Source organism: Orbicella faveolata, unplaced genomic scaffold, assembly GCF_042242905.1.
Source record: "Orbicella faveolata isolate gen_17 unplaced genomic scaffold, um_ofav_v1 contig_1, whole genome shotgun sequence".
NCBI lineage: Eukaryota > Metazoa > Cnidaria > Anthozoa > Scleractinia > Merulinidae > Orbicella > Orbicella faveolata.
The window spans coordinates 6,018,600-6,030,037 of NW_028301536.1; the positions used below are offsets into that span (position 1 = coordinate 6,018,600).

Consider the following 11,438-nt stretch of genomic DNA (forward strand, 5'->3'; position numbering starts at 1 on the left):
CTTTTCTGACTAATCAGTTTCTCTCTACCGTGCTGAGGTTCCAGTTAGCCCTCTTTTCTCACTTTAGTTTATTGCATTTTGTTAGTGTTAAAGTTTTCGTTCTGCATTTGAATTTTGACGTCGAAAAAAGTGAAAACCACTGACTGGCTGCGTCAATGTTATATGTTATTGTCCGGCTTAGGGTCGGTCCGTATAGGGAAAAACTGTGACCGAGGTCTTGAAAATGCTGCCCGAGGCCTGCGGCCTCGGGCAGCATTTTCAAGCCCGAGGTCACAGTTTTTCACTATACGGACCGACCCTCAGCCGGACAATAACATGTTTATCTTTTTTTCTTCCGGTAAATTGGCTTACAATTGGGTTTGTTTACTCAACTTTCTCATTGAATTGGCTTACGCGTCGCCTACAGACTCTACAAGCCATTGGTAAAAAATCTAACGAGCGAACGAGCGAGCAACTCAAATACTGGACAAAGAAAGATGTATTAAAGAACAGATTTATACCGAACTACTTTATGTTAGTTGCATTTAGTTCACCATTTAAGTTCTCTTAAAGTGTTTTTCCGCTGTGAAATTTCGTTCTATGGAGTACTCCAGTCAAGGATCTGCAACATTAAGGTTTTCCTGTTTTGATCCATATCAGAAAATCTCCACTGGAAGTTGTTGATGCACAAAGACCCATTCTGAATCATATCCCTTGCAGCCATGATCACACCAATCCCACAGCTTCCAACGCCGATCATTTTTGAGTTAACCGGTGCCTGAGATGCCATACCAAAGCGCCGAAACCTTGGATAGTTTTTCCAAAACCTTGTTTGAAAAAATTCAGAGAGTAACTGTAATGACAACTTGACTGATGGAAGGGACATCGTAGGTAAAGCTGACTGCAAGCCATCATCAAAGTACATCTCTTTCTCGGCTAAATCAACAAAGATTAAGCCCCAATGGTTAGGCATGTAAACTGGCACTAGAATTTGCTGCAAATCATCGATGTTTGAGAGGTGCTTTGTTGTTTCATTTAATTGCAGCTGCTGGAAATTCTGGTCGTTGCAGCTCATCCAATCATAAAACTCTGTGGGAAAGTACACAGTGTCATTCTTACCATTTTCTCTGGTGTCATCCAAAAGCTTACTGCTGCATATATCAATGACAAAGCTATCGATATATCGTTCCTCAACAAGATCAGAAAATGACGTGGAATCCAATCCCTTCTTACCGTACTTTAGTATTGGGTAGTTTGTTGGATGATGCCAAAGCCCATCTTGTAATTGTACAAGATCTTCAGGTGAGCATTTCATTTTTGAAAGCCAGTTAGCTTCTGCAGACACTTTGCGAGTAGCGTCAGCTAGTGTGCAGAAGCGTTTTAGGATACAGAGGGCACTCTCAGAAAACGGACCCTTGCCTAGAATGTCAATACCAGTAGGATTCATGCCTGCTTTTTTAGCATCATGCAGAACTTTCTGAGCCCTTCTGGATGTCACTTTTACAGGGACGTTCTGTTAACGAGAAGGGATCTGCGTTCGAGGTTTTGCCATAAACTGGCCTGAGTGCCAAGGGAATCTTGATGCCAGTGGTGGAAGTAAACTGTGTAGAGCAGCTTCTCCACCTCCTGTGTTAGCTTTGGCCATAGCAACTTGCAAGGCAGTTTGCTGTGGCAGCATGGTCTCACCTTGATCCTCAATGACAACTGCAGCCTTTAGTTGAGGAGATGAATGAGAAGTGACAGACTCCAAGTTACATTTAGCTGGTTCAGACTCTGGAATGAGTATTGGGGGTGGCTCATTCAGCATGGCAGAATCTAAATCCAAGTTGGTAGCTATTGGGTGACACTTACCAGAAAGATCTTGTGGTGGGGTTGGCTCAGTCAGCATGTCAGTATCTGAAACCAAGGTGGTAGCTACTGGGTGACACTTACCAGAAAGATCTTGTGGTGGCTGTGGACTGGTGTGGACACCATACTGACTTTCCCAGTGATCATGGCAGTATTCTAAAATACTGGATGTAACCTTGTCCTCGACCCTAGTGCCATGGTCTTTATCATAGCAGTATGTAAGGAAGTCACTTCCAAACATTTGCTCAAATAAATTATTGATTACTTGAACCCAAGTTTTCATAGTTCCTGTCCAAGATCTCATTTCATGACCACTTTTGCTAATGTTATACAATTATGTCGTAAACTTTGCATTAAGACATACGTGTAATTAAATTCAGTGTTTATTTACTTGGTTTCCTTTTACCTCCATGTGTAAAATGCAGACAAGGAGTTAATCTATTTATTTAGTATTACAAAATATCCAGGACACATAATTCGGTTTTTAATACTTACGGGCCATAATACAATTTTCAGCTTGTTGGAATGAATACCTCAACGACAGCAACATGGTTGCATACCAATGCGTGAGAATTTGATTCACTATAGGAAGAGAAAATGTTTTCAAACCCAATTTATTTTATATTACAGCTTATTTTCCTTTCATTTAAACTTAATTCTATATCATTATGGCCTCAACAGACACACTCTAAGGAGTATTCAGAAACAAAAGTGACTGAAACTAGTGTGACTGGACTATAATAAGTAAAATAACTATAATTGATACTGATAACAGTAATGATAATGATGACAAGGATGATGATAATAATACAGTATCTTGTAACTCACATGACTGGCCAGGTCCAGATGAATCATGATTTGTTGCCTTAGAATACAATTGTCTGTGTAGCTTGTGTGAAGCCTCACATCCTTAGCCAGAATATTTATAGAAGGACCTAAAGTGCCGTAGGAGCATAGCACTGTGATTTATGACAAGGTGCCCATAATCACCAGTGCCAAAGTGTAGTCCAAATAGCTTTTTCAACAAAAAGCCCCACTCTTTGCACTAGAGAGTATAGCAAAAGAAAACAAGAATGTAATAAGAAATTACATTATCAATGATGGGTAACCCTCTGTACCTGTAACATTTTTAACTGTATACACAACAATTTTGACACTACAGACAAGCATGTAGTTTTTGACAGTAACATACAGCTTTAGCATTTCATTGTAGAAAAGCTACGGTTGAAATTATTTTCTATCAGCCTATTAACCTTGTCACGGTACGTCCAGCGTGACACATCATATACGGGCATGCGCGCCCCATGCATCATGTAATCTCTTGTCGGACCAAGCACATGGCGATTAAAATAAGACTTTAAGCAAATCTATATTCGTGTCCACGTTCCATTTTACTGCAAACCTTGTTGGATTTAGTAAGAGTAACTGATCATTCCTGAATATTTCTGCACAAACCAGTTTCATACCTGTCAAGTCAATATGCAATGCTTAAAACAAAAATGGACTTAAACCCCTGTATGTATTGAATAACCTAGTTCATAAAGGTGATATCTTACCATTTTCAGTTAATTCAAACAAACTCAAGAAAAGTTTAAGCAAGTGTGTATATGGACCAAGGGCTATGGCCACAATAGCTTCGTAAGAGAATAATAAGAGTTTTCAACATAAAAAAATAATACCTTCACATCATGGACATCAATCAATTGCTCTTCATGGTCTTCGAACACTCTGTCACGCATTGTGTGGGCAATTTCCCTCCAATCACAGCAAACCTGACAACAGTTAAGTATTATATGGTAATAGATGTCCAACAGTGGCAATTAAATAATGAAAGAATGAAGGATGCGAATGCAGCCATAACATTACTTGAAAAATGACCTGAAAAAATTTCAGCCGAGTATTACGTCCACTGAACATATAGGGCCCAACCTACACGCGACCGCTCTGATGTGGCTTTGACAGCTCAGTTGGTAGAGCATTGCACCAGTAACGCAAAGGTCGTGGTTTCGAATCCCGTTTAGAGCCTGAAATTTTTTCAGCTAATTTTTCCAGTAGTGTTATGGCTGTATTCGTATCCTTCATTCTTTCATCAGTTAAGTATTAGTCAAATAAAGTTACAGCAGTTAAACTTTTCGTTTCTTCACAAATAAAACTGCTAATCTTTCAGTTGACAATGTTGGTTATTGAACAACACTGATTTTCCAGTCAGGCATTTTTATAAGTGAATGACTCAATCGAGTGCATGCAACCTACTTGCATGTTAAAGTTAGCTACCAGTTTACCTTGACAAAAAATTCAATTTGAAGTTGGGCTGCGTAATCTGGAAAGGGATCAGTGTGGTCTTCCAGTTTTTTCTTCTTCCCTCTTTTCCTTTTCTTGGGTAAGGGTTCCTGATTGCCACACTGTTCTTCCAGCTCCAGGAATCTTTCTTCAACTTCTTTTTGTCTTTTAATCCAGTTCTCCTTTAGTTCTCCAAGAACACTTTAAGTTCTTACAGCCAAAAACAGAAAGAATCCAACAGATTGTCAGTGAAAGCATTTAATGGGAATATAATGGACCAATTTGTTGTAGTCTGGAGCACCCCAAGGTTTCCCTGATTATGTTTGTTTCCAGCCATTCATAGCCTGGGGTTGAGAGACAGATGACTTTATGTGGGTAAAGTTTCTTGCGTAAAGGAGCTACATCAAGATTACAATGTATGAAATTTACTTTAAATAATTATAATAACAATAACTTTATTTAAGTGTCAAATGTATTTAGCACTATTAAATGTGCTAATTGGTGCCACTGTAAATAACTAAACAAATGTTTCAAATGTAACATAAACTATAGCCTGCGTAGCAAGCGTTTCCGTGGGGTTTGGAAGCAAAGAAAGACCGAGGAACGGGATTTACGGTGTTTTGTCTGCGCGGAAAATGGGGCGAGAACAAAAAAAAAAGAAGGAGGGGGGTGGGAGAGGGGAAGGAAGGACACGCTTGCAGACAAATCCCTGGATTTTGAAAACCTCCGTTCGCCAGCGAACGGAGCTCGTGATCGGCTGGGCTAGTCCAATATTATTGACATGTGTCGATCAAAGGTATTTTAATACTTCTGAGTGCCAGACAAAAGAGGAAGACGCGTTCGAAGCTTGGTTACAAAACGCTTTAACTTTTCTTGCTGAACGAGGATTTAGTCGTCAGCTTCGACAGTACGGTAGAAATCCTGTAATGCAATGCCGACGCTTTGGTTTTCCAAAGCCTGCACATTATTGCAGAAGCAAGCGCGACACAGTTTGCAGCTGTTCCTTTAATTTTAACATCACTTTCTTGAATGCCACATGCGCCAAGGACAAGATAATAAACCACGGGACAAAAAATTTGCACTACTCCGTAGGAAAACCTAGTGATTTCGTCTGGCTTGTTACATGGCAACATGCTGTCGTAGGTACTCTGACATTTCATTAGAAGCATTTTTGTTGACAGCATTTAGAACCTCTGGGTACAATTCTGAATGATTTGTTATAGTGTTAGCTGCGGCATGCCAGTTTTTGTCACATATTTGCCTTACCAAAAATTTAGTCGTCTCGTAGCGGGGAATTCTTACGAGGACATTTTATAAACAACTTTGACTTGGAGGCCGCCTAGGGGAAGATTATCTTTATTCAGATACTGGTCAAGATTATCGTTATTTCCCCTCTCAGATGTTTGAAGCCTCTCCGGCCCAAATTCCAAAGTTTGCCGAGAAGACTTCCCGTTGTTTGTTTTTGCTGCAGGCGATAACACTCGAACCGATTTGCGTATCTGGCGTTTCCGGCAAACGCTTCTTTACTGGAATTGCCTTTGTGGGAGTTGACTTGCTAATTTTACCTTGTATCGATTCCTAGACAAATGAACACAGTGATCCAAGATTTCGAATCATGTGAGCAGCAAGGATTACTAACGCGACTGAAATACTTCTCACATTTTAACTTTCTGGCAGATTTGTGCTAAAACTTCACCGTTGCATTCCTTCCATTTAGACGGATTGAGTAGAAATATAGCTTGATTATAAATTACCAAATTTAATTCATCGAGATTTCTCCGTTCCCACCGTGCGCTCGTTGTTTCAGACATATTTTCACAAGTAAAGTTCATTTTGGTTCAAAGTTTACTTCCGCTACGGAAGGCCGAAGAATTTATTGGTTAATTTTATGACAGCCGATGACAGCACGAAATCTCGGTGTGCGCACTCAGGCATGAAAGGCCAAGTGGGCGGTTTTCAAAATCCAGCGGTTTGTCTGCAAGCGTTTCCTTCCTTCCTTCCCCTCCCCTTCCCCCCTCTTTTACTCGCTCCATTTTTCGCGCTGTAATTCTTTGCTCCCGAACCCCACAGAAACGCTTGCTACGCAGACTACATAAACTACAGTCCAACCTCTGGTTGCGACCACCTCTCGTGAGCGATCACCTCTCCTCAGCGACCAGTTTTCCAAAATACCAAAAGTTTCCAATTCAAATCACTATATTTGGAACCTCTTGTAAGTGACCGCGACTACTTTTAGAGCTAAGAGTTTGAAATTTTCCTTTGTTTTTAACCTCCCGTAAGCAACCACTTGACAGATGGTAGAGTATAAATTGGATAAGGTGTTGTAGCATTATCATATTACTGGCTAGCATAGAAAACAAAAATTTCTCAATGAGAAGAACCAGATTTTTTCCTCGAAATTGACTTTCACATGAATAGAACATTGCATCGGCATTCATTCATGGGTTAAGTCTCGGCAGTTATCATATACTTATGAGGAAAAATTTTGACCCATTATAGTCTAAGCTCTCATAGGCGACCACCTCCCATAAGCGACCACCTAGGCTTCATATTTTGGGTGGTGGCTTACAGGAGGTTCGACTATATTAAGAATCCCAACTGGTAAGGAAACCTTAAAATAATAGTTTCCCAGGGTAAACAAACATCAAACAGGTAGGAGTAATCCAAGACATAGGTGGTTGAGCGAGAGGGAAATTCAATTTGATTACAAGTGAAATGAGAAACTTGAAAATTTAGGCAAAGAAGCCTTGACTGAACTGTAGCTCCATTAAGAGCAATTTCAGATCCTGAGAAAGTTATGAATATTGAATAGGCTGATGAGTAAATAAAAAATTATTAAGTGGACAATATATAAATATAGTGAGCTAATGAGCTTCTTTGAGATGCCCCTTCACCTTTTGTGTCATCGAGGTCAATTGTTTCTTGCCGTGCACCATAGTCGCTGACAAAGGTTCCCCAGTCGAGTATCTCATCTATAAACTACAAATAAGGACATTGTTAATTACATTGTAAGTTTCTCTTGTAAAGCATAATTATTTATTCCCTTACAAGTCATCTCAACCCAAACTGAATTTATGTGTATTAAAATGATATAAAGCATTAAATTCTGCTCAGTAACATAAGATATTTAAAATTTTGCTATGAGTTAACCCACCGAGATCCTCTGTTCAAAAAAGGTGACATAGCTCAGCAGAACGTCTCTTGCAGCTCCAGGACATTCCTCATAGTAATGGGCAACTTTCTCAAGGGGGAGTGACCTTGGTACAATTTCTTCAAAGTTTTTAAGAACTTCTCTCTCCATCGAACCTGATAAAGAATTTACCTTGACTTTAAATACCGACCACCAAACTTGTATCAGTGTCATAAAATGGCACAAGTATGTATACTACTCCATGACCTTCACATAGCAATCGGAGTGAAAATTAAAAAAGTTGTTTCCTAAGACTGTATGCAATTATGTTCACAAAGTTATAAATTATGTTCACTCTGTAAATGGGCTCATTCTTTTGGCATATTCCTGATAGCATTACATTGGTGATTAACAATAGATTAAAGGACTGATCACAGTACCTGAAAAAGATGTAACATGTATATTTTGTCTCTCTATTGCTGTTTGTTGTCCTTTCCGTTCTTTAACTGTTACTCTAAGAAAACCTCTGCAGTTTTCAGGCCCATAATCAGACAAGGCACCATTCAACTTGTCCAGGGTTCCAACTCGATAGGCAAACAAACCCAATGAACCTAGAAGCTGCTCACAATTTCGCATCTCAAAATGTAGAGAGCAAAGATTTATGCTGCTTAAGTCTTCCTCCAGAAGAAAATTGAGATCATCTTGAAGGCCTGAACCCCTGAAAAAGAACAAAAATACAGACTTAGTGGCTTATGTTGAACTTGGAAATTTCGATTATTTTATATTTACCAGTCAGTTGTGCTCACAACACCCTCACTTTCCGATGTTAGCGTTTGATCTTAAACAATCCGGGCATGTCTCATCCACAGCAACTCCATGGCAAGTGCAAGCTTAAAATAAAGTTATGGACAATAGAAATATTGACCTCATTTAGAACGCTGGAAAAAACAAATTTTTCCACAAAGAGCTAAAGAGCTACTAGATAATGATATCTATTTTCTTCGTCTTAACATTCAGTGTTTATTAGGATTAAAAAAATACAAGTATTTTACTGATGATAATAGTACTAATTTATAATTGACATGATTGGTAGGATAGTCACTGAACCCTATACTAAAATGCAGTTTTCAATTCAAGTAAGTGTTAATTAATGCAGTTACCATCAAACTAAATATATAAAACCTTACCCTTATTGCATCACAAAATGCACAACACTGCACTCCATAGCCCTTGCCACCAAGGAGGAAATCCTCATCGTCTTTTTTGTTTAGGAGAAGCAGCAAAGCCTTGTAGTCCAGAGTCACTTAAGGTCATATAAGGGGAAACAATTCATACCACATGCTAATGAGGCAAAACAATATCCAAGGACCATTTCACATACAGTACTGTATAAGTTTGTCCAATTTCCTAATGAACCAATGGTATTAATGTTGATTTAACCCTATTTAATGGCAGGATTATTATGATATTTAGAACAACAGCCAAATGTTACTGAAGGTACTGAACAGTGCCATAAATATTAAGGTAATTATCAAACAATATTTGCCATCACTTTTTTTGCACAGTTAATTGTTCCCTGTAAAAATTATAAGATAGCTTTAACTTAGTTTTTCTCCCAAATAAACACAAATAATATCCCATTAAATAAATAACAGCATTTCAAAATTCATTCCCTTTCTTATCAGTCTGGTTTAAATCACTATTTACATGTACCTGTGAAAGAGATGTTGTACTTTTTGCCATCCACAACAATGCCATGTTTTTTTTATGACATTCTTCTGGCAATTAAGATTTCTAATCAATTGCTTTAGATTTGCCCTGATATAAGAATAGGGACAAAAATAAAAAATGTTAAACCTTATCTTAATTGAAAGAATGAAATAAACAGAAAAAAATGTATTCATCACAAAATTCAACTAAAGCTGCTCATGAAAGAAAGGGAACTCTTTTTATCTAGAGTCCCTACTACATCTTAAATAACTGACTGAGAAATACATGTATAAATGTTTCTTTTCTTTACAGCAACATTTCAATGCCCACTTTCTTATCCAAAGACAAAAAATGCCTTGTGTGTTTTAAAAAAACTTTAAAATTGTTCATGATTGCATAATCAGTAGTCACTGACCTATTCTCTTTACAATTCCCTATAGCAATAGGGTAGACTGACAAGGCGCTCTCGGAACTTTTATTGGCAAAGTCAATGGGGGCCGGACCTACAGCCACTTGATTTTTCCCTTGAAAACAAAATATCAAAAATAAATAGTTTTATTACAAACTATTCATAATATATTATTATTAACCCATAGAATGACACAATCTTATCAAAAATACTGCAGTAGATACTGTTAGGCAGACAAATGAAACACCCAGTTAAAATATGTTACTGATACACTCACCACCAAGAGGACGGCCATCAAGTTTAACATTGAATTCCAGGTCCTCAGTATCACAACAATGAAGGCGCTGTTCTTGTATGGCCCAGACAAGAACAGATTGTAGGTCCACATCACACGCTTCAAAGTCAGCATCATTGGCTCTACCAATCTTCAACGTTTTTTGCACAACAGAAAATACTAACTTCTTTACAGCCTTGATTTCATTTTTTGAAAGAAGTAAAGGTGTATCACTGGATCGCTAAGGATAAATAGAAGGAAACTATTAATGGAGGCACAAATTTAACTCCTATATACAGTCATCTCTTATCAAGTCAAGTTGGTGGTGATTCCCTCTCAGCCAATCAGGTGCAAAAATAAAACCAATTGCGATTTGGCATATGTGATTTGGTCACTTGTGTTTCCTTGCTTCTAGCTAGTTCCTTATGCTATTACGATATTTGATTTGTTGTGTTTGGCGATCACCCTGAGTAAAATTGAAATGCTCAATACATTGTGAAACTGATAAATTATACTAGACACACGTTTTTTATTTGGAAGTAGCCTTGATAAAAGTAATGATGGTAATTTTTTTGGGGGGGAATACATAACCATTATATTGAGCAAATCACAATGAATGAAAAGCAGCAGCATGTAAACAAAACTAAGAACAATAAATAGAAAAAGGGAACGAAAGTTTTTCATGTCACTCATCATTACCCAGAAGTGCACTTACCCCCTTTCCAAGTTGGGTCAAATTGAGCAGCGTCTGCCACGCTGAATCAGGCAGCTTTGGATGCAGCTTGAAATACAACAGCACCCAATCCGGAACTCTCATGCTCTGGAAAACACGAACGTGTGTTTCTGAGGACAGAAGCTCAGAAAAGCCTTTCTTCGACCCCTTTGAGTCCATTACAATACTTATGACCTCCGAGATGTGGTTTCTCACGTTTTCTCTCTGAGCATCATCGCCATAAATAAAACTGTTTCCTAGAACGCAAGCAATTGATTCTTTAGATTTTCCAGAGACGTCACTGACTGAATCTAGCACTTCCTTGCACTTGGCTACAACTTGTCGTTTTCTGGTCGTCGATCCGAGGTCTGGGCTGCATTTTATCTCCTCGATCGAACTGCAGCACGATGATGGTGAACGAGAGTTGACAGGAGTCGAACAGCATGTTGGCCCTGAAGAAGAAAAATCACTTAAACTCGTTTCAAGATCAACAACCTGACCCTGAAGGTTTTTTAGTTTGAGTTCAAGGAATTCAATTGACCGTGGTTTTTCCGCCAGTTCTGCATGGAGTTCCTCAGAGGCTTGAATAACCGGGCACGCTTTCCCGCCAAAAGCGAAGTCCATGGCATCGCGGTGCTCCATGTCCAACGCGATGGAGTTTAGGAGATTTACAATCGGCGTGAATACAGCTGAATTCAGAAAGCCACTAGCTGAACGACCGCTTTGACGTAATAGTCCGGCAATTAAACCACAGGTCGAAGCGACATGAATAAAAGACTTTATTTAACCTGAATTTGGCGTTCTTTGGAAGCCGCTGGAATACGCCGATTTGGCGGGCTCAACTTCCCGCGGAGCCACACTTCGAAGCTCGTTTCGAAATGACTTAAAAATTTCATTCCTGGCGAAATCCTTCGGGTAACCTCAACAAACTTCTTTGGTAAGGACGTACCAATGCTTTCGAGGGCCAAGCGACGAACTCGTAACCCTCGAAAGACTGGAAACGTTAAACGCGGAGGAGGACGACGGTTCGTCTCCCACCATATCGATGCTTCAAGTGAGTTACAAATCAAAAACATGATGCTTTTGAAACTTGAAA

The 11,438-nt window shown here is 39.0% G+C and overlaps 1 protein-coding gene and 1 pseudogene across 1 annotated transcript; both read right to left on the minus strand.

The window, feature by feature from the left end:
- Positions 1-477: 477 nt before the first annotated feature.
- Positions 478-10,984, minus strand: LOC149117846 (uncharacterized; annotated as a pseudogene).
- On the minus strand, positions 4,263-8,913 carry LOC149117847 (uncharacterized). Its single transcript, XM_089286622.1, has 5 exons — positions 8,425-8,913; positions 7,678-7,955; positions 7,262-7,413; positions 7,002-7,086; positions 4,263-4,317 (listed from the first exon to the last, which is right to left on the minus strand). The coding sequence occupies exons 2-5, from the start codon at positions 7,871-7,873 to the stop codon at positions 4,292-4,294; spliced, it is 459 nt and encodes a 152-aa protein (XP_089142748.1). The 5' UTR covers positions 7,874-7,955; positions 8,425-8,913; the 3' UTR covers positions 4,263-4,291.
- Positions 10,985-11,438: the final 454 nt, after the last annotated feature.

Coding starts and splice junctions, on each gene's coding strand:
- LOC149117847 (XM_089286622.1), bottom strand. CDS start 7,873: ATGCGAAATTGTGAGCAGCTTCTAGGTTCATTGGGTTTGTTTGCCTAT. Junction 7,414..7,677: donor ACATGTTACATCTTTTTCAG/GTACTGTGATCA, acceptor ATTCTTTATCAG/GTTCGATGGAGAGAGAAGTT. Junction 7,087..7,261: donor TTTTTGAACAGAGGATCTCG/GTGGGTTAACTC, acceptor CCTTATTTGTAG/TTTATAGATGAGATACTCGA.